This window comes from Anomalospiza imberbis, chromosome 7 (assembly GCF_031753505.1).
Source record: "Anomalospiza imberbis isolate Cuckoo-Finch-1a 21T00152 chromosome 7, ASM3175350v1, whole genome shotgun sequence".
Lineage (NCBI taxonomy): Eukaryota > Metazoa > Chordata > Aves > Passeriformes > Viduidae > Anomalospiza > Anomalospiza imberbis.
In genome coordinates this window covers 26,112,862-26,136,146 of record NC_089687.1, presented here as the reverse complement: position 1 = coordinate 26,136,146, position 23,285 = coordinate 26,112,862, and the positions used below count along the sequence as shown (strand labels likewise).

Genomic DNA, 23,285 nt, shown 5'->3' with positions numbered 1-23,285 from the left:
CTGAGCCTAATCACCTGCACCTGTGAGGGAGGTGTGCACAGCTGAGGCCACTGAGTGGTAAGGGGCAGTGGGACTGCTGGGCAAGGAGAAAAGAGGCAGAGGGTTTGTGGCTGTAGTATTCAGATGTTTCTAGGGAGGATGTGCTATGTGGCTTCTTGAGGAGGATCTTCTTGTACAGCTGCTCTTCAAGAAGATTGCCGTGAGTACAAAAGCTATGTTTTCTTTATGGTTCTAAAGTCTTATTTTGGTTAGAGTTGTTATAACTGTAATGTAACTACAGTGTTGTAATAGATTGGAAATGCATTTGTGAAACCTGCTTTTTCATAGTGTTTGGGTGTTTTTAGGGAAAAGGGATGAGTTATTAAAGATAGCTTGGCCAGGTACCTGAAAAACACTCCCTACTTGTCTCTACTTAAAGCTGATTAAGAATTCTCTGAAGAATATCTAGGGAAGTTCAAATACTGCTGAGTTATGATTTTAGGTAGATTTAAATAGTTTGTCAGATTACTCATATTCAACTGTTCTGATTTTATAGTCTTTTTCATGGATTGTGTGGAGTTTAAGAGTATCTTCTGACTGTGAATACCATCAGAAGCCTAGAGGGGCCAGACTGGTCTAGAAAATAGTGTTTGAATCTGTAAGTCTGGAACTAAGCTACTTTTCCCACTTCTTAGTGCACACTTGAGGAGAATTGTTTCCCAGGAGGACCAAGTATGGGTAACTGTGAAAGTGCCTCTAAGATGTGACAAAGTAGTTTTGTTTGGGGTTTTTTGCTTGGAGGACTTTTTTTTTTCTCCTTAGAAAAGTTTCTGATTCTCAGTCTTCACAAGGAAGATTATCCATTAGTTCTGAAATGTAATACTAATAATACCTTAACATCAGTATTTCTGTGCCAAGTTCAGGTATCTGTCTTGCTTTTCCAATTCAGTGATATGTTTAAGGAACTATAGAGAATGCAGGTTGCAGATTGCTCCTCATTCCTGGTTTATGATCCTGTTTGCAATTAAAACAACAAAACAAACCCCAAACATATTGAAATTTTAACTATTTAAGAGGAGTAAGTTTAAAAACTTGGGTATGAAGCAATAAAATTATCAACTGTTGCAAAAGTAATAGTATAAAACAAGAAAATGTGCTTTGTTTTTGGATTTCTGGAACAAGCCTACTGAAAGCTATTTATACCTGCCCATGTAGATGTGAAGTACACAAGGTAATTTCAGTGCCATTAGTGCTGCTCATGGGGCTGAGAAAACAGCCTTGTACCTCTATGCACAAGAAGTGCAAAATCTATTCCTCATCATTTGCTATGCTATTTCTATCTGTGATTATTACTAATTGATTTCTACATTCACTGGTGAAATAAGGCAGATGGACCACAGGTTACAAAGATTAAAACAGCTGGCTTTGTTAAGAAACTGTGAGATTTGGATGAGAGGTTAGGTAGCTTCTCTTAAAGAAAAAAAAAATTAGGCTGTCACTACTATAAGCTGCCCTTGACAGACTGATGTTAATCAGTTGTGCAGAGAAACCAGATTAACTGATTAAAATTCACAAAACAAAGAGGATGTGAATACTTAGTAGTACTTAAAATCTCTTTGTATTAGAGTGAAGAATATTCAGAATTTATCATAAAATCCTTGATTCTTCAAAATACATCAGACTGTTACTCTTTAATCTAGACTAGAACAAAAGCTCTTTGTATAGGAAAATCACAGTGTAATATAGATACGTAGAGCCAGATGTAAGCAAAAGGCTAAGTGGGAGTTTAGACAGTGATATTCAAAGCTGCAATCCCAAACAAAAAAAAAATAATTGAGTGCTTTAACCTGGGGGGTTATCTTAGTTCTTGACAATATTACTGCCTTGTGTGTCTAAAGCTGGATTCTGTTTGCACCCAAAAGTGCATCAGTCTGGTAAGGACTGAGCAACTTGTTTCTTGTGTGATGTCTAAGACCACTTGGAAACCAGAAGCAGGTTCTGTGCTGCATGCCAGCCACGATGGTAAAGATCCAGTCAGAGCTCAGATTCTTCGCAGAGCAGAATAGGATCCAGTCCTTGCTTTTAAATTGCAGGTAGTGGTTGTTTGACTCATAGATTAGAAATTGACCCTGTGTGTGTGTCAGTTTTTCAGTCTGAGAGGATTGATTCACACTCAAATCCTATCTGAAAGTTCAGGATACTGCCTGTAGGTAATAGGGTAAGGACCTCTCAGTCCTTCCTGTCCCAGATTCTAGCTTTCAGTACTCAAAAATGTTTAAGGTTTGTGGCCAAGAGTGAGATGGTCCAGTGGTGTATTGTCCCTGGGGTGCAAGAACCTCGAGTTCCATTCCATTTTTTTAGAGACACTCTAATGGGTACTTGCTCAGAGAGGCTCTTCATTATTCCATGAACATTCCCCCCAAATATCTTAATAACTGAGACATTCCTCTAGGAAGTGGAGATAAGGCTCTCAATCCATTGAAGTGTAAAGGCAGTTCTGCCTTCTCACTGTGGGCTCATGCACTACACTGTTGGTGATGGAAACAGCACTTCTACCTCTCCATCAAATTATAGCACCTACCCCTATCTGAAAGTGGATATTCTCTAGGCAAGGATATATCTGTTGGTAGCAGGATCAGAACTGAAGCCTTGGAAGGGACTGAGATTTAGGAAGAGCTATACTGTTGTCTCCCTTTTGGGAATGAAGATGGTAATTGGCATGCATATGGAGAGGGGGCTGGGAACCTGGAGACTAGGAATTGCAACATTTAGTGTCACAGGTGTTCTTCCTGAAGCTGTAGTTGTGTCTGAAAGCCTGCATGCATCTAAATCTGAGGTCTGTTTCCATTGTGTGCTGGGTAAAGTTACCAGTATGGAAATGAAAAGTAGCTAGTGGCTGACTGCTAGATGGCAAGTAGACACACCTTTACCCTTCTGCCAAAAACCTGCCACTCTCCCCAACAGCACAGTACAATGCATTCCTCTCAGAATGGGGAATTCAGAACTAGCCTCTTCACAGCACAACTGTGGTAAAAATGCTGGTGTGGAAGAATATCTTAATATATTCAGTTGCTGAGCTGCCTTCTTTGTTTGAATCCTCCTGTATTACACATTCTGCTGCTTTTCCTGCCCTATCAAACTGAAACTTAAAAGCTGTTGTTAGTTCAGGTTGTTTGGAGGTAAAATTTTTACTGAAATCACATTGAACATAAACACAGCTCTACACTTCACTGGGAGGAGTAGGGGGTTTTTGTACAGCACTGTCCTCTGTTTCTGTATTATTACCACATACCACAATAGGCCTCGATCTCTTCTTTCCCACTAGACTCTAATTATTGCCCATTAGATGCATATTAAAGGACTAGTGACCTTGGTTTCTCCCTGTGGACTGAGAATGTAAAGTAGCCATCTTCCTGCTTCTGACAGCTTCTGACAGCTGCCTTCTCCCCAGCCCGTGGGTTCTGGAGAGCACACAGTCCACATAGATATCCCAGAAGAGCTGAGCCAGGTCCCAGAACAAAGCCCCATGTTTCAGGTTCTCTGAGGATTTCAGAAAGATCATGAAGTCCCAAAAGCCACTGACAGAGTCAGAAATGCGAGGCTTCCTCATCTCCAGTAAAACAGCCGAGGAGGATTCCCAGCACTGGGGGTTTGCCCGCCCAAGAGCCAGTGGATCAATTTGACTATGGCAGAGGAAGGGTGTCACACAGAACACTGCCATGAGTAAGAGAGAGCAGGTGAGTCTCATGGTGCAATGGATTCTTCCTCTGCTTCCAAGATCCATTATGTCACTGAAATATAAGAAAACCAAGAGAAGCTGAAAAAGTCTCACTCTTAGATGCAGGAATAAAATCCTGTTACTTTACATGATATGCTAGGCACTTAAATATTGTTTCTCTGCTCCTGAAAGATTTGTGTATGCTTTTTGCATGTATATAAATACTAGAGGAGTTACAATACTCTGTGCAGCAGAAGCATGGGTAAAAATTTTTAATCATCCTCAGATCTGAATGATGAACTGTCTTATCTGGAAGTACTTAATATTGACAGTTTTTTGCCATTTTTGCTTTAAAGATCCCAAATATTTTTCAGTAAAAATCCATTATTTTTTACATAATTCAAGCTTTTAGGCAGTTTTGCTTTTCTCAAAATTTTATGAGCCCTTTAAAATAGTCTTCAGAATCACAAGGATCAGTGGACAGCAGGTGGAAAAAATTTGTTGAAAATGTGTTTTAATGGTTCTATTTATTGCAGGTTTCAGATTCATCCATTGACCAGGAGTGGTTTAGGTGCTAAAGGGCAGAACAGCTCTGAAAAGAGAGTATAGCAAAGCCATCCCATAGCAGCTGTATTGTACAACATGTACCCATGCATATAGAATCTTAGAACAGTTCAGGTTTTAAGGGACCTTTAAAGGTCTCTATTCCAACCTTCTGCCATTGGCAGGGATTTCTACCACATCAGATTGCCCAGAGTCCTGTCCAACATGACTTTGAACTGTTTTCAGGGATAGGGCATCATCCACTTCTCTGAACAGCCTGTTCCAGTGTCTCACCCACCCTCATTGTAAAAGATTTTTTCTTTAATCTAAACTGATCCTCCTTCAGTTTGAAACCATCATTCTTTGCCCTCTTGCAACAGGCCCTGCTAAAAAGCCTGTCCTTTCTTATAGGCCCTCTGTAAGTACTGAAAGGCTGCAGCAAGGTCTCCCTGGAGCCTGCTCTTCTCCAGGTGGAACAGCCCCAGTCTTCTCAGCCTGTCTTTTCAGGACAGCTGCTTCACCTTCCTCATCATTTTCATGGCCGTTCTCTGGACTTGCTTCCACAGGTCCGTGTCTTTCCTGTGCTGAGATGTATTTATGTATATTTAAAAGTATAGATGTGTATTGCAGATCACTGAGAATTGACAGTTAAAACTATGAAATTTGCTAAGTAGTATCTGTAATGGATAGGTAGAAATTCTGAGAATTATTACCTTTTGTGGACAGAAAGGCCCTGTTTTCTCCATCAGATTTCATTTCTAGTACATACTTTTCTGTTGTATTTTCTAACATACTTCTAGCATTTCTGATATTGAACAAGTTTGAGGGTTGTTTTTAGTGTAGCTCATGGCATAGGGAGAACCCATTTGTCAAAATCAGCTACATTTGAGTTCAGCATTTAGGACAAAAATCTATTTAATGTACGTGCTGGTCTGCTGAGTATTCATGCTTGTAGTTTTGTTGTTGGGGGTGGGAAGCTACTTCTCTTAATGAGCTAGATAAGCAACTGGCTTTTTGTGTAGAAAGTCTCTTCTGTGAGTGATCCTGAAGAAGTGTTCCTTTGCTATGTGGAGAAAAATGCCAAAGGCAGGATATTGATGTGCAGAGGGATTGTACATGAAAAGTAGCCCAGGCACAGCCTGTGTGTCAGACTAGGGAAGAGTAGTCTGCTTTGTGGAATATATTTCATTGTAGACCTAAAGGACTCTTCAGAGATTTCAGTCCTAGCAATGTTATTCTTACCTAGCCCCCTGTTTGGCTACCTGGGGGTTCTGGGAATATTTTTGAGGTATTCAGACTTTACTCCCCAGCTGCCTACAGTCACTTTTTAATCCAAGTTTGGGTGTTGTGAGAAGAGCTGGCTTGGCAGCCCTGGACCTGAACATTGCACTTAAAGAACAGAAGAGGGACAGCTTGCTCTTCCCACACTGCTCTGCCTAGTGGATGTCACCTATGACAGTGGTGGTAGTAATAGGGCTATAGTCCTGCTGCTTCCAAGATCCCCAAGGAACACCATTCTTCTGTACCCTACTCCACAAAGCAGGCTTTGATTGCTTTCTCAGAAGCAAGCCAAAAACATCCTGAGTCACTACTTCATTCTTGTTTGTGCATCAGAGCCCTTCCACTGGGCACAGACACCTGTGTGCCATGCAGTATACACACGTCTGTTTACTGAGACTTTTTCAAGGGACATAGTTAACGTTATCAAGTTTCTGGTTTTCAAAGCAATTTAGCAGTCTCAAATACGACCATGAGGGTGAGGAGACAGACACAGAACAGTGGGTGGGGAGCCCCAGCAACAACAGATCGTTCAAACAAAGGAATAATAATAAAACAAGCTAATAATACTAAATAATAATACTAAAATCCTTTAAATGATGGTTTTGTAACTTTGACAGAGCCCATCTCATTTGTACAGGTTAGAAACTGAACTGGTTGCTTTGCATTTTCTGCTCCCCAGCACTTACTCTAAACTTTATAAGTTTCAAAACTGGCTAAGACAAGGGTTCAGGATTTGTCAAAACAAGGGGACAGCCCTGGGCAAGGAGTTGGTAGGGCATTAATATGAGAATCAGTGCCCTTGAAAGTATGATGTGCATGGCATTAGTAAAGGCCAGTAGCAAAAGCCACTAGTCCCTATGGTCTGGTCATACTCGGGCAGCACTGTGCTGTTAGTCCTCCACAAGGTTCAAGATTGTATTTTTTAGATAGTTGAGAACTGGAGGCGATGCCCAGGAAATGCCAGGTTTCATTAATCTCTTACCTGTGCATGTAGGTGAATGCTTCCATGCAGTTCCTCCCCTATGCCCTCTAATCTGTTGATATTTCTGTCCTTACACTGTAGTTTGTGTGTGTGTGAATGCTATTTACACTTCCTGGTTCTGACTTTTCCCACCCTCCCCCTATCCCTGCTTCTCCTTGCAGTGTATGTAGTCTCCTGCTCCACTCTCCGGCATGGATAATGCCTTACAATAATAATTTAAAAGTTAATCAGTTAATTTGTTATCATCTAACTTGGAGCTCTCGTTACGGTAGTCCCTCGGCCGTGCAGCTGCCGCAGCCGGTCCCGGGCTGGGTGGGTGCCCGCTCCGCTGCAGCATCCCCGGGCAGTCCCGCGCGGCTCCCGAGGCTCCGGGCAGCGCCCGACGCCGCTCCCGCCCGCCCGCTCCGCTCCCGCCCCGCCCCAGCGCCGCCGCAGCTCTCAGCGCTTACCTCGGCGCTTCGGCCAGGGCAGGACTCTCCGAGCCCGCTGCCGCCGCCGCGCTCCTTAAGAAGCCGGAGCGAGCAGCCCTGCTTAGTTTTTACGTCAGGGCTCGAGAGCAGCCCCCACCCCCTGGGGCCGGCCGCTGCTCCCGGGCACCCGGAGCTCCCGCTTTCTCTGTGCGGAGCTCTCCTTGCTGCAAGTCTGCTCCGCTTCTCCGCCCCGCCTGTCCTCCTCTGCTTGCGGACCCCGGCCCTCCCGGGGCAGCCTGGTGGCAGTGCTGCCTCTGGCCGAGGGGAAGGGGTGCACAGAGCGGTGGAAGAATAACAGAACTGGCAAAGCTGCGGCCCTCCCCTTGCTGCACCGGGGAGGGCAGGAAGGGAAGAGTAGAAAGCAAGTCTGCCCTTGGAGCTCATGTTGTCCAGAGCTGGCTCAAACCTCAGGCATCTTGCTTTATGTGCTTGGGTGTTGCAGATCCCTCCGCCCCAGAGCAGGAATCTGTGTGGCACGACTAGAGCTATTTGCTGGCTAGGGCTCAGCCCATGAGCTGCAGCTCATGGAAGTTGAAGCAGAGAGCCAGAGAAGAGCCACAGAAGGGCTCCACTTAAAGGCATTAGTTGAAGTTGTACAGGGCTGAGCTGCCTACTGCAGCTCAGTTTACACAACTGTACCTTAAGAGCTAACTTGGAGGGCTGTACATTCTCCAGTGGAGGAGGATGGTCTGGTTCCATTTTCCCTCCCAAGAACAATAATGTGGTCTACTGTTGTTGCATTTTCTCTCTGTGAGGGTCTCAGCTGGATTATGACTTCTGTGTAGCAGGTGGAAAACCTCTATGTGTTGGAGAAGTGAGTTAAGCTGGTATGGAAGGGGAAGGAAAGCACTGAGGAAAAGGCAGTCTCTGGTTACGTGGAGCATGGAGAGAAAAGCCTGAGCACAACTCTACAACTGACAGCTCTGCCTGTGCTCACTGTGCCTCCTGTGATCCCCTTGCATACAGAAAATATACTACTCAAAGAGCTGGGGCTCTGTGACCATGCTGATAACCAGTGTTGGGCAGAACTTCAACACCAGCTATTTGATGCAATAGGCAGGTGAGACCATTCTTTTTTTCCTCACTCTGTAGTTTCTAGGCCAAATCATGTAGCACCTTGCTCTATGTCTGAAGACAGTGCAGCTGCACCAGTCCATACCAGCTGGGCAGCAAACTGTTTGTTTTTCCAAGGCTTTCACTGGCAGCTCCCTTTTATCTCTGCATGTGGAATCACAATCCCTCCTCCAGAAAGCAACTATGTTTCAGTAGCATAAGGCTTATCTTAGTTGAAGACAGTGGGGCTGCACTGGTTCACATCAGCTGGAAAGTTGGCTCGAGACTCTGATTTCTCTGATGTTTGTTAATACCTTTATAGTTTGCATTCTTTCTGTGCATCCAGTCCATGTAAATGGAGAAGCAACTTCCTTTCCAAACCCTTGGTCTTGTGACATGCTCATGACAATAAACACTGCTTTTCTTCTGATGCTTTATCTCCTCAATAAGCAGTCCCTGTCAAAGTGTATTTTGTGTAAGTAATGCTACTGTTTAACAAAAGTGCAAGGGACTTTTTGTGGATGAGAGAACACTGGCTAGAACCCTTGCAAATAACTGTACTGTAGGACTTTGGCCAACTTGCAAATGTTCCATTTATTTAGCTAGAAGTGTGAGTTTGGGAATGGTGGGAATAGTGGTAACCAACTGCTGAAACAGATTTCAGGATGAAATTAAGAGTGTAATACCTTGCAAGGGACCCTTGCAACGTGGTGGAGGAAACCTCTCTTATGTAGGATCTCCAATATTTCTTTGTGCTATTGAATACAGGCTATTCCAGTAGACTTTCTTCTCCTGGGTTCTAGGGCTGAAATGATCCTTAAGGATCAGCTTTTGGTTTTATTTGTTTCTTTTTAAAGTCTGTTCTGTACCTGATTCTGGACCCGTGTGCAATCTGGAGCCCCCTTGGCAAGTGGGTAGCCAGTGTACTTCTCCTTGCCTCTGTATTTGGGGGTTGAATCAGGCAAAGGAGAGAAGGAAAGTGTGCAGGTAAGATCTGAGTGTTGTGATGGAACCTCTAGGCAGTTCCTGGGTAGAAAAGTATCTGGGGCTGCTTGTGTTCATGGTTGGCCTGGCTGCAGAGGTCAGAGCTGAGCAAGATTAAAATACCACAGAAGTGGTTTTTGCTGCTCATCTGTATCTGTGGTGTGTCACTCTAAGGACTGTCCCCCATGTTGTTAAGGGTAGAGCCAAATGGAAAGGAAATGGTAAAATGTTTCTTGAGTTGATAAATTTCTGTCAACCTGCAGCCTTTGTGGATTAATTGTTAGGAAATGAGTTTGAGTCCCCTTCTGGGTTGCACTTTATCTGGTTTTGGATCAAGAACAACATTGGTTTCATTCCACTCAGAATCCTGACAGACCCAAGGGTATTGAACCAGGGGCTCTCACAGAAATGAGAGTTGCTGCTCAAGGGAAATACTGCTGCAGATAAAATAGTTGGCTCCACAAATACTTCCTGAGCCTACTACATTCTGCTCCTTCTGAACCAGAGCACTTACATTCTATTTCTGGGAAAGAGGTTTTTGATAATTAGATTGATCACCTCAGCCTCCTAGTGGAGAAGAAACGCACCAGGACTGGCCATCTCATTCAGATCCACACACTCCCTAAGTAAAGCTATCTGTGCCCTTCTAAAGCTATCAATAATCTTTCTTGCATTGCAGGACATGATATATTCCCCTGGCAGCCAGTGTCCATATCTTATGATCTACAGTTCATGTGAATTATATTCATATCCAGAGTCATTTGCAGAAGGATATTTTTATCAAGAAAAGTTGATTTACTCACAGATGAGACAGAGATTAGTTACTCATAGATGAGACAGAGGTTTCAGGTCATGTAACACTACAGAAAGGATGCTATTTCTACCAGAAAAATATAAAAAATAAATAAAAAAAAGGTTAAATGATCAGGGTAAAGGAATAAGGGATAAGTAAGAAAAGTAGGAGGCCATTTCACTGGTATTTGCATTTTGGATAGAGCAAAGGTATAAATAACTATATACAGAGTTGCTTCTTTCCTGCATTTGCTCCCAGCAAAACTTCTGGTGGTTTAAAATTAACATTTAAATTAATAGGCAGTGGTTTATGGTTGCTTGACCTAAGTAAGCATTTATGCATAAAAGAAGAGATTGAGCACTGAGCCTGAGAGGCAGTAACATGTGATGGGATGCACAGCTGGCCTGTTTCTTCCGTAAGCAACCACACCTGAGCACAGTATTAAGCTCTTTAAAATGTCCCACATGATGAAAGACATCTGTTTTAGGCTTACTAAAAAAATTGCATTACAGACATTCTTGGCTGAAAGTTTGGGTTTTGCTGAATTGGGTTCCAAATTATTCCAGCCTTGTGTGAAACTTGGCTAAGTGATAGCAAAGAATCACAAAACTTGTGATTCTAAGAGTTGGGTATACCCAAAGGTCTGTTAGCTTTAAATTCATAGTACCTGGCAGAGGCTTGATTTTTTGTTTTTTTCAAAATCCACAAAGGCAGAGTGTGGAATCCTACTTCCATTTATAACTTTTCCAGTTCTCTTTTAAGCAGAAGATTAAACTGTCCTTAAAATTGGCTCCCTGACAAGCATACCTAAGAGCTTCTTGGAAATTAAATTAAATACTTGATCCAAAGTCTGCAGCTACATTTTATTAATTTTTAAAAATATATGTAGAGAGCTTTGAGTATCTAAATCTTTTTTTTTTAAACTTTTGATGTCAAGTTTTTTGGTTTTTTTTTTTTTTCTTCTTTTGGTGGATTGAATCTCTATTCCCAAAGTGTTTGATGACCCCACAGTGCTCTAAACAAACCTCTGGGTCTATTCTCTGTTGAAATGGCCAGCAGGAGAGTCACTGGGTGTGATGCAATACTTACGCAGTTCTAACCAGTGGAAAGATGTAGTTAAACATACAATTCTTCTGTGCTGTACACTATTGCTGATGACCTGAAACATTTCCATGGAGCTGGCAGACAACACATGGGACAGGCAGGAGACCAGGGTATTTCTGTGCCAGGAGCTGGAGCCCTGTGGAAACCCTGGCATGTCTCTGGCCTATGCTGAGAAGTGGCCTTCTGCTAGAAGGTTTGAGGAACTGCAGCTCCCCATCAGACAAGATTTGTCTGTGATAATGTGTCTCTCTCTATGCCTACCAACTGTTGCATGTGAGCGGCTCTGTCTCCAGGGCCATATTTGGAGTGTTTCCCCAAGAGTAAATTTAGGTGACATGTCACAAATGTGAACCGGCTCCATCATTGAAGCCACTTATTTAAATCAATTTGTGGAAAAAGTAATACTTCTCCTGGCAAATGTATTTAACACAAGCTTTGAAAAGATGTGTGGAGCAGGTATTTTTACAAGTGCAAGCTAAGCAATGTTGGTTAAAAAAATTAATATATATTTTTGAAAACATAATCTGGTGATATGTGACATTATAAATGCAAATGACCTTTGTAAAGGATGTGACCATATTTCTCTCTAGACTTAAGCATTCCAAGAAAATAAGAAAGAACCCCAAACTGATAGTATAGTACATGAAAAGTTAATTGTATGTGTCTTTTGGGCAAGTTGTCTCACATTAACCATTCAGTTAGAGAGCTTTTGATTAATTTTAATGGCATTCTAGGTATTTATAGCCAGACAACTATTAGTTTTTGAATTAAGGGATTTGTTGTCATTTGGGTGCTGGGCTGATATCAACCTGCTCCAGAATAAAGTCATTGGTTCTTCCTGACTCAGCCCTCCTGCTTCCTCATGTTCCCACAGACAATGGAGAAACCCTTCTCACCTTCAGCACGGCAGACAGGAGAGTCACCCTGGTTATGTCCCAGCTAGAAGAGCAGTTCAGTGAAACATGTTTTCATAAAACTGCCACTAACATCTAAGAAAGCAAGGCTGTTACAGGATCAGTTTCTCGCAGGGAGTTACAGCCAAATCTTCTGGGGAAGAAAAGCACTTTCACAGAGCATTCTTTCCTGAGGCTGAGTAGGATTGCAATGTAGAGCCTCCTACCTTTTTCTTTCTCTGTGAGTGTTTCTTTCCTGTGGCTCTTGGGAGAAAAGGGTGTTTGAGCACGCTTGCCTCACAGCAGCTCCTGGCCTATGCCAGTGGGCTACCAAGGAGGGGTGCCAGCCCTGCCACTGTCACACTCATCCCACAGCACAAACACTCCCCTGGCAGCCACGACCCCATGCAGGGAGCCTGCACATTCCCACTCAAAGCTGTATGGTGAAAATAGTCTTCAAGATTAAATTGGAGGAGAGGATAGCAAATTATTTAGGGCTAAGAAATAGGTCACAGGAGATTCTGGAGAGTAATGAGGATATTCTGTCTCATATGAAAGGGAATTGGGGGATCTTCAGCTCTCCTTGGTTGCCTGCTCATTCTCAGACTGTTTGCTGGACTATCTGCTTTGCTCTGTGTTTTGCTGGTAGCTCCTACTGGGGCTCTTTGGCACTTGTAAAGTTCTTAGAACTCTTCAAACCACAGATGTGAAGCCTTATAAGTACACTACTGCTGTTGTCAGAGGAGAAAGTTGGGGGTTTTTAATGTGCAAGATCTGTCATGAATAATTTATTGGCAGAGAAATCTGCCTTCTTGAATGATTTTCCTGAATGAAGTTGTACAAGCTCTGTCATTTAGAATACTTAGATGAGTGAAACCCATACATCATCAGTAAGGAACCATGTGATAGGCAGATAGAACACTGGGTTTTTTTTTTAATTAAGTATATAGTTTATTTATTTTTTTAACAGGTCAGGCCACTCAGTCTTTGAAACTCCCATTTTTATTTCACAAATGTACCCTTTGAAACTATTCTCAAAGGAGATGCTGCGAAGGTGATACTAGACGAATTTCTATGTAGTGAGTTTAATTTGGAACTTCTGAAAAGACTATAGTTTAATTTAACAAGGTCCTTTTTTTCCTATCCTATTACTGATTAGGCACAGCTGAAAAGCTGCATAGTTCATGAAGATTTGAAGTTTTTTTAAATACCTGGGGTGGGGGTTTGTCTCAAACTTACCAGCCAACCAGCTCTGCCCAAAACCAGTGCTCCCTGGCCTAGGTGTAAAGGTCTCCTTTGTGTACAACAGTTCCTGTCCTAGAGATCTTGTGTTTGAAGTGAAAATGCCCAGCCAAATCAGAGGAAGGAAAACTAAAGCAAAAATGTAATGAGACCTGAATCTTTTACCTACCTGCCCAGACCTCTGATCCAACAGCACACTGGACTCTGTAATGTAAGGCAATTGTTTCTTTCCTTCTGCAAATGAGGCAATTTTCAGTCCTGTGTTCAGGACTCCTCATTACACAAAGGAGAAGTTAAAATCTTTAATTTCCTGAAGCTTTTCAGCAAATGCTGGAGGGCACTAGAATAGTTCAGTTTCTTGGAACTGCTTTCTCATTGTGCAGAAATCCTGGTCAAGCATTCATTGTCTGTAAACTGTTATTGTTAACAATATCTGTAAGAGTAACTTCCTAATGGAACAAGTCTTGAAATAGCAATACAGAGTCCAGATGTACATGAAAGGAAATAGGGGAGAAGTGACTGACTCCAAAGGAAACAGGCTTGCTTGTGTACTTTCCCTCCATCTGATTTCATTGTTGTGCCACTCTCAGAGTGGGGCATGTTGAAAAGGGAAAAGATATCGGGAGGAAATTGATGGTCAGAATATGTCAAATCCCAACATAAATATATGAATGGAGTATGGAGGTTTAGACTGTGGTCCTTGTACTTACTTTTAAAAGTAACTTGAGCATTCTCTTTGAAAGAACAGATTGAGACTGCTTAACAAAACCATGAGCACTGCTACTGCAAATTCTGTACATTTATTCTCTAATTATACAGTTATTGGTGTGCTTTGGAGCAAACCAGACTGCTAGAAATTATGTTTGGGAAGAGGTCCTTGTTGGGGAGATAAACATGTCTGTTTACATAAGCTGAAGAGATGAGTGGAAGCATCTTTGTGTGACTGCACTAAGGCTGAGAGTCAGGCTTTGCTATAGACAGGTGAGCTTTAGGTGTCCCCAGCGCTGCTGCCACACAGCTCAGACCGCTGCCCAGAGGAAAGCAGGGGTGTGTTGTGCCAGTGGGGTCTGGGCACTTCTTCAGCTTAACAGCACAGCTCCCACCAAGGGTCCTTAGGCCATTGTCAAAGCTGCAGGCTCACAGGGATATCAGTCGATGCTGCTGGTGCCATTTTCTTCTGTAACCCTCTGGTAGATTTGAGATATTTAGACATTTTTCATTCATGAGAATAAAGTGATCACCATCTCAGCTGGAGATAGGAAGCCAGTCAAAAGCAGTTTGCCTGTGCTGTTTTTTGGCTGGACAGTGTCCATGTCAGCCTGCAGTGAAGCAGCACATGTTGTGTGGGGACACTTTCTTTCTGCACAAGAGGCAAAAGGGATGTTATAACCCACAGCATGTACCGGTGTGTAATGTAAGGAGGGTGTCATGCTTGTGCCTTTGTCACCAGTTAAATACAGCTGCAATAACCAGCCCTTCTCTCAGCTTTTCTGTGTACTGCAGATGCAAGCATTGCTTCACAGTCTCCAAAGCAAATCCAAAGCCTCCAGGAGTTGGACTGATGGCTGAGGAAATCTGTGAATGTATGATATACAGTGGTGCAGTGTTGTGCTTATGAAGTCTGACAACTGGACTTGGACCATGTAAAATGCATTTCAGTTCCTCCATGCTTTGAGTTATCAGCTTTGATGGGAGAAATTCTTATACTGGCTCAGAAAGTGCCACACTAAAGCATGGCCTGTTACAGTATTAGTGGTAAAGATGAGGGCTATCCCAGACTTAATACAAAACCAAGCTTTTTTAGAAGAAAATTTTAATAAGAAAAAAATCAACTGACACTTGATTATGGGTTTTCTACAAATTAGAGCATTCATAATTACACTGCCCTCAGCAGTTTGTCATTGCTCAGAAATAACATGTTAAGTGGCTGGTGATGCTGGTCTGATGTGGAGTCCTTGTACTGATCTAGGGGTTGTGTCCAGTCTTGTGTTACCTGTTCCCACTAAATAACTTATTCCACAAACCTACAACAATGTGCTTGCTGAGTTGTGAACAATAAATCACTAAACTGAACTGTAGTGTGTGTAGCTTGAAGATAGTGTTTTTGTGACCTTTTGCTTTCAAATGTACTGGTTTGAGCACCTCTACTATTAAAATTCTTCATTACTTTTTTTTAATTTAAGCTTTCAGTGGGCAATCTCGTGATACTACTGACGGATGATTCATGTTAAATTAACTTTTCAGCTCTTGTAGGTAGTAATCTATAGAAATTATATTTAGAACAAAGGAGGCTTTTTGGTTTTATACAATGTGTCTTGGTGTTGTGTTGGTTTTGTTCATGATAGTAAGTGCCCCAGCAAGATCAATCTTCAGTGTTTGTGCTAAAACTGAGACAGTTTTCAAAAACAATTCTAAGAATTTTTTCTTGTGAAATCAAAAGCAGATATGCATCTGTCTCTATATTGCTTTTCTATTCACATGCTGCAAAAGACTTAACTCCTATTTTAAGGAATGACTGTTTATTCTAATTCTAGCCAAAATGTTGCATGTTTATATTGAGTTTATAGATAAATCCTATATTTAAATGACAGGGAATAGATGTGGATAATAGTGGATCCATTAGCGAGAGTGTTCCCTCACTCTATCACTCTAAATGAGAACAATGCTTTCATACAGAACCTTGGGAGAAACTACCACAAAAGTGCATTTTGTTTCCCTGTCTGGAACTGGAGAAAGCAAAACAGTATCAGTAGTTATCTGGTAACCGTGACATGCATGCATTGTATTTTCCCAGGCTGGCTTCACTAGAGTTAGTCTGGCAAAAAAAGGGAAATGGAGTTTCATACAGTATTCCATTGAAGTGATGGACATAGTATCTGGTTGTAATGATGTAATTATTTAAAGAATACTCCAAGGGCCTTATTTTTGACTTCTTGTAATTAGAGAATTCAGATTTTTGAGCTGGAAAAAAGCCTCCAGGTCTCAGTGAACTCAGTGTAGCCAGCAGCTGGGACTGAAGCAGGCTGGGCCCATCCTGGGTGCAGAGGCGCTGGTTCCATGCACGGCTGCAAGGCTGCGTGCAACGTCCTCCCAGACAGAGCCTCACTGTGAGATTTGACACAGTTTGAGATCTTTCATAAAAGAAAACTGCATTCACTTTCCATTACTACAAAGGTGATGATTCTTTGAACACAGAAATTAAATTAAACTGAGAGAATAAATAAGGAAAAAAATTGAAAATTAAAAACTACTCCATTCCATGTTCATGACATTTTTAATACTCATCTTGCTAAGATGCAGAACAAGGACTATTGAATTTCCATTCATTAGCAGCTAACAGGATATGAATGAGTATTAACTTCAAACAAAAACTTGATTTATAACAACATCGAGTTGTGCACTTAAAAAAATAATTACAAAACATTTTTAAAAGGAAGAGTAACAGTGGAAGCAGTAATGAATATAAAACATGACTGATTAGGCTTGAAACATAACTTCAAGTATTCTATGGCATTTCCTCAGACATTTGTCTCATCTGTTTGTGCAATACCCATCTTTGCATAGTAAAGAAAAATTGGTTAGACTCCAGCCTTAAGTAGTCTGTTTCTTGACCATGCACCTGTACAGCTGTTAATTTGCCTGGCAGACTTCTCTTTTAGAGTATCAGATCAAATCAGTGAGATCATGCAGCAGACTGGAATGAGCTATACAGTTAGCACAGTTTCTCGTCCAGCTGAATAGGTAAATAATGGAGCAAATGTAGAGTAGATGAAATAGAGGCAGAGTCAACCTGGTCTTCTTTTGGTGATGCTTTGCGATGAACAAGTTACTGCTAAATGGATATGCACTTCCCAAAGCACAGCCAGGGGGATGTACAAAACCAACACCTATCAAATCCAGTTTTTTAACTGTCTACCAGCACAGGAAGCACTTCAGCCTGTACCTACTCTGAGCTGTATTGTCACTTGTGTTGTATGCACACAGGGCAGAAAGTGTGTGTTCTTCGCATACACACAATGGCTGAGGTCTGGAGCACAAATTCATTCAAGAAATCCTAATTGCTATGAAACTGCTGGTGTAAATAAAAAAGTTACTCCAGCACTGAACATATATACATAGTAGTTGGGGACCACTGTGGTCTGATTTAAAACATCACATCACACACTAACAATGGTGTTTGTGAAATGTTTCTCCAAGGTTTATTACACAGGTAGTTTATGTATATCCAGTTGACTTTATTTACTGTAATTTTTGATAACACTGGTGTTTCTGTTGTGGGTTTTGCTTGCTTTGGAAGCAGAACCTGAAAAGTGTTAGACATTGTGTTCCCAATCACAGCATTTTTAGAGAAACATAATACAGTTGCAAGTATTTTTGGTTTGTCATCATAGAAATGTCACTAATTTACTTCTGCTTAAAGCCAAGCAGGAAGTTTTCAGAACAAGGTTTATAATTTCTATTAATGTCAACTACCTGTGTGCAGCACCTTTAACTTATAACGTAGTAAGTGTAAATGTGATTATGTTAAAGCTGATAGAAAATATTTAATAATAACTGTGAATCAAAACCAATATATTGAGACTGTTGAACTGAACATTATCATAATAAGAAAAATAACTGAAATTAGGTTTTCTAACTCACAGGAAAATGTCTGCAGCATTTTTTTAATGCTTTGGCTCTTAAAGCTAACTTGGGAAATGGATTTCCTCTGAACAAAGATGCAGGAAGTAGTGTAACTGGGCTTCTGTTGTTACTAAACTACAACTTTTAAATTAGATCCAAAAGTCTTTAATTCTGATTATCAGACACAGCAATTAAATTTTCAGTTACTTCACTTACCAAATGATCTAAGTTCTAAGTCAAGATTAAAAGGATGAGCCAGACTGTCCAGCTCTGTACTTTAAGGGAGCTCTAAGCTAGACCTCTTCACGAACCTTTCTGAAGGCAGCTGCAGCCAGGTGAGCCTGGTTCCTAGAGACACAGGACTGCTGCTGCCTTTTTACAGGACTACTCTGTAAAAATCTGTGTTTGTGCAGGAGGTGTCTCTAAAAGTAATGACAACACACCTGAAATTACCTGGGATTTTGCACATATTGTGATGGTAACTATCAGTAGCCAAGGGTCAAAGTACTAATCTTGCATTAAACTTTGAAGTTACATGCATCAAAGAGATACAGGGAGTGAGTTAAAAAGGTCAGTCACCTTTGCAAGCTGCTTCGAGTGGATGGGCAGAAGGCAAGAGAAGAATTCCAAGCTTTAACATTCCAAGCTCATTCCAAGCTTTAACATCTTTAAAGTATTTTAAGGCTTATTTAAGTTTTTATTTTACAGGATCTAGGCAGGGAAAAAAAAAGTAGCTTTTCTTAAAAGAAAAAAAAAGAGCTTGGCACTTCTGTGATTAGTTTGAGAGTGTGTTACTTATATCATGGAAAAGTCTGTATAACAACAGCCAAAAGAAGTAATTCAGACTTATAGTCAATACATAGATATGCATTTATACATTTTAATTGTTTTTGGTTTCAAGCATACAAACTTTAGATCACATCTGTTTGGTGTCAGAACTCCCTGCATCTGCATGCTGTTATCTGCCTTTTTTGAGCAAGCCCAGAACATCTGCTGTACAACATGCTACAGAAAAAAAGGGGAGGAAAAAAAACCCAAAACCAAACCCAACATCAAAAATAGATTTACATAAAGAATAGAACCTTTTAATATGGAAATTCTTTTCTCTCATATATATATATTTATATATAATCTGTGAAAATGATACATCAAAATCTTATTTCCATATTTACACTTTTTCCTTCTTGGAAGAATTCCATCCAACATTCACTAGCTTCCATGCCCAAGAGGCTCCTGTCCAAGGTGGACAGTGAGCTCATGGAGCAGGGAACCCTCAAGTCCAGCAGCAGAATGCACTGCGTGGCTGGAAAAGCTGTTAAAGCCTGGCACTGGCCTCCCAGTGGTTTGTATTTGTTGGGCTGCAGATTCTGCTTGGGGTCAGCTTGCTAACTTGGTTGTTTGTATGTGAGCCATGCAGGTTACCCTTTCAAAATTAGCTCCTCATGCCACTGGAGTTTGATAAGAAAAAGGAAGTCATGCGAACTCAAGTGAAGTTAGAGTGCCAACAGGCTGGGAAAGAATCTTTTGCAATTCCATTATTTTGGAACAGTTCTCTTATTGCACTTGGTCTGTGTGTCTCCTTCTTAATTTGAGAAAGGAAAAAAACACCTGATTTTTTGAAGCAGTTTGCTTGTACCACTTGTCAGTTAATGTTAACAAGAGAAAGGTTGAATAGAGGAAGTATTTCCAACTTATCTCAACATCCCAACTTTGTGTTTATAGTTACTGTTCTCATGTTCTTCCGTACTGATTTAGTTCCTGTGTAGCTACAGCAAAGATATCATACCCAAAATCCAGTAGTGCAAGAAGCAGCTTTTTGAATGGCATTTCTTCAGATAGGGCCTTGTTGAGTTGGATCGAACCTTCGTTTTTTGACATTTCTTCCAGGTTGCATCAAAAGGAGACGGAAAGAGAAAAATGCAAGACATTAGTTAGATATAACAGGAACAAAGCTATTGCTAAGGTCATAGTAAAGTAAAAGGCTCACACTGACAGTTTAACCAGTAACTTTTTCAAGAGGCAACTATTTAAGGAATTTGGTTGCATGCTTTGTACAGCATGATACCAAGTACTGGTTTCCTTATGCTGTTTAAAGATCATGCTGGCATACAGAAATCAATTATTTCTGTAGTATTTCAAGTGGTGCTCTAAATTTGTACAACTTTTCAGCTCCCAGTAAAACACGTGTGAAGTACGCCAAGAATGCACATGTTTACCTAAAGAGAATGAGTCACACATGCCAGGAATGGCAACACTTCAGCCGGCAGGGGCTTGAGTTCTCAGAGCAAGTGCCCAGCTCTGGCTACATCAGAATTTAGTTTATGTAATACAGTGTGACAAAAGTGTGTGTGCCTTTGTGAGCTCTTACCACACTATTGACCATAAGTGCTGCAAGTCTTAGTAAGGTGCAAAAGACAGCTGAGACATTGCATTCGAAGGAGACTGGACAGCTTTGTCAGTTGTGTGATTAGAACTGAATGTTAACAGTGGGCAGCAAGCTGGTGACATCCAATCTCCTGCGATGTTGATGTCCTATGTCAAACAGCAAGACATTAGGAAGCAACAACAAAAGTTGGGTGCAACCTCCCCAGTATCTGGCTTTATGTGGGGCATCAAGCAAGGGGCTCATGCATTTAGTTTTACCATTGGGCATACACACCACTACCACCACCAAACCAACATGCAAAAAATACAGAACAGGAATTCATATATTCCCTAAAACTACAGACCAACCCCTGGATTTTCAATCTTCTGCAGCCCTGCTAACCTCTGCCACTGCTACAATATTTATTCTATACATAAGGTTTAACTGGTGGTTTGAGACTAATGCAAAGACAACTTCTTTTTGAGAGGACTTCCAGAAGCTGGTAATTCTTGGGCATCCTTGATTTTGGTTTTTTCCTTGGATACCTGTGATTGGATTTGTGCAAGATGAATGCTGAAGAACTGCTAGTTTCTGAAAGAAGATTGCTGTATTCACCTTTCAGTCTTTTCCCCTCCAGGATTACTGTACTAATGCTCCTTTGGAATGAGGCTGGTGTTACATCAGTATCTCAATTCCTCATCCTCTAAACTACAGGTAAATTTGAGATGAGGAAAATAATTTTCAGGCCAGCTTGCAAAACTGCCAGATAGGAAGTATGAATATTACAGAACTTGGTTAAATGTGAGTTAAAGGCTGCTGTGTATCTGCTTGTCCTGCCAGTTTCAATGGGAAAAGGACATGTCTGCTTCTCTTCCCCCCACCTCCTCCTTTTAAATACTGTCATCCTTGAATTCAAGTACTACTGATAAACAACTAATTAGTCAGTCCTTTTAAATCAACAATGCAGATGAAAAATCCAGGTGACATAACTTGTCCTTCCACTATATGGGAAGTACCATATTCCCATTTGCTTGAAGAGGACAAGTCCTTAAAACAGACACTGAATTACATTGTTACCTGAGCTTATTTTAATTAAAGAAATGGACTTTATAAAGTCTTAGAACATGGTACAGAGGACAGATGCTATGCTAGCTTCCCAGTACAATCTAACAAAACTTTTTTGACTTTTATCTATTCTTTTGTAACCTGATCTTCACTAGTCTAGTGTTCTAGTACAAACCTCATCATGCATTCTGTCCAAACCATATATTTACTTATTTCCTAGTTTTATTCAGCAGAAATACAGCCTTTGAGGAACAAGATACTGACCAAACCACTGCCTTTCTTCACTTAGAATATTCTGCTAACAATGTTGTATGAGAGAGAAAAACATGTGAAGAACTAAAATAAGAGCCTGAAATAGGGAACATGAGGTACAGTGTCAATAAGGAAACAGTACACACAGGCAAAGCATTAACAACACCTGCCATCACAGCACTTCAGAGGTGAGCAGGGAGGTGTTACCCTTCAGGAACTGAAATTCTCTTCTGATTACCTGACCTGCCTTAACAACTTCATCCTCAATTACCAAGCATTATAATACTCAAATGAAGACAATTAGTAGTCTAACTTAAATTGCCAAATAGATCAAGTCTCCCTCTTCCCAAGAAAATTACAATAAAGGAGAGTAGGTGAGTAGCAGGTTCTGGATATTTTCACCATTTATAGCTTTGAGTTATAGCAGTACAAGGTTCCTTCTGCTATGCTTCAGTTAAATGGTAAGGGGGCAGAATCGTCCTCTAGGGAAGAACACACACGAGAATGATGCTGCTTCCTAGTCTTTTGTTGGTTTATGTGGAAGATCTTAGAACATCTGTGTCTTTGCATTTCAAATTTTAATGCCTCTTTAAATAATGTGGGTCAGCCTTTCTGTCTGTAATCCAACCAGAAAAAGGGTGTCTAAGAAAATGAAAAGTATAGGTTATTTTTAGTCAAAAAGCACTCCATGCTACAGCACATCACTGCCTAACATGGTCATGTTTACAAAAAAAAAAAATTCAGAAAAGAAAAACTGGTTTCAAAAAGGGCTGGATGTATTCAAGAAACACCTTGCTTAATCCGCTGCATTCCTTTGTGCAACTAACTAGGAACACGGTCATAGAGTACATTTCTTGCAAATGTGTGTCCCTGTGTGTGATCATGTAAGTTCAAAGCTTTATTGAAGATTTTATGCAAACCCAGTATTCTAATCACTTCAACTAGCTAATGTTTTCATAGGCATTCCTAAAGCATGGTTCAAATGCTGAAGAAGAGCTTAAATAAATTAACTTTTGCTACAAAACTGATTAAAATTAACAAAATGAGGGACTAAAAAAAGCAACTTAAAATAAGACACTGACCTCCCATTTATTTCAGTAGTTTGGGGAAAGGATGAGGAAATACCTCATGTCTGATTCTAGCTGCTCTTTGTGCAATGATGAATGGATTTTGGTCCACAATTAATGCTTGGTGGAAATGCTGGTAAGGGACCAAAACCTCCTTCCTCACAAAATTGCCACCAGCAGTCCACTGCTTTAACTTGTGGAAACCTTTGGGGTCTAAACACAACTGCCCAGACCAGTTCAACCTCAGCAGCTGTTATAGCTGGGTTAGTCTTTGGTTCCTCAATTAATCTTCTATAGAAGAAACACAAAACCTTGCAGCTCTTTAGCAAAGAACAATTGCTAGAAATAGAACTGTGCCTACAATCAATTATCTATCTGCCACTTTTGTATTCTGCTATAACAAGCAGCAGCCTTTCATGTACATTTCCACATCACTCTTCTTAGTATTTACCTCTTAGCAATGTTTTGTTACCAAAATTGCTGTTAAAGTCAGTAACAAAAGCATTAATGTACTTATATTACTGCAGTAGCTTAGCAGGAGTGAGTGAATATATGCGAGGAAAAAAAGTGTAGGCCCCTGAGCTACTCTGATGGTAAAAATGTCCTTCCTATGTTAAACACTGTATACTGAAACCTTGCACAGACTTGCTACACCAAAATCAAGTTCTTACTGCTGTACTTAAAACAGATTTAAAAGTACTATGCAAGGCTCAACTGAGTAAAATCTACTTCTTAACAAGGTTTCTACCCACAGCCTTTAAGCCACCTCAAATGTCTAATGAGATTCTATATTCTGTAAAATTGCCAGTTAATATTTTCTTTCCTATTCTGTCCACACATTAACTTGATTTAAAATTAACCTTAGATTCAT

General features: G+C 40.9%; 2 protein-coding genes and 1 long non-coding RNA gene across 13 annotated transcripts in view; 1 reads left to right on the top strand and 2 right to left on the bottom strand.

Annotated features, from left to right (window-relative positions):
* FAM237A (family with sequence similarity 237 member A) overlaps positions 1 to 3,840 on the bottom strand; it is a 269,849-nt gene extending 266,009 nt beyond the window's left edge. Inside the window, exon 1 of the mRNA XM_068196173.1 lies at positions 3,349 to 3,840. Within this exon, the coding sequence (XP_068052274.1) occupies positions 3,349 to 3,763 (415 nt within the window). The 5' untranslated portion in view covers positions 3,764 to 3,840. The remainder of the gene's footprint in view (positions 1 to 3,348) is intronic.
* On the top strand, positions 87 to 19,734 carry LOC137477276 (uncharacterized). The gene is made up of 2 exons (XR_011000913.1): positions 87 to 199; positions 19,553 to 19,734. It is a non-coding gene; the product is annotated as an uncharacterized lncRNA (long non-coding RNA).
* The window catches only part of ADAM23 (ADAM metallopeptidase domain 23), a 70,723-nt gene continuing 63,735 nt past the window's right edge, over positions 16,298 to 23,285 (bottom strand). For 4 of the 11 annotated variants that reach the window (XM_068196144.1, XM_068196140.1, XM_068196143.1 and 1 more), the window contains one exon: positions 16,298 to 19,545. In XM_068196144.1, the coding sequence (XP_068052245.1) occupies positions 19,497 to 19,545 (49 nt within the window). In that variant the 3' untranslated portion in view covers positions 16,298 to 19,496. Of the gene's footprint in view, positions 19,546 to 20,060; positions 20,198 to 22,191; positions 22,706 to 23,285 lie in introns of those variants that run through there. The other 7 variants (XM_068196138.1, XM_068196151.1, XM_068196141.1 and 4 more) reach the window with 5 other exon arrangements.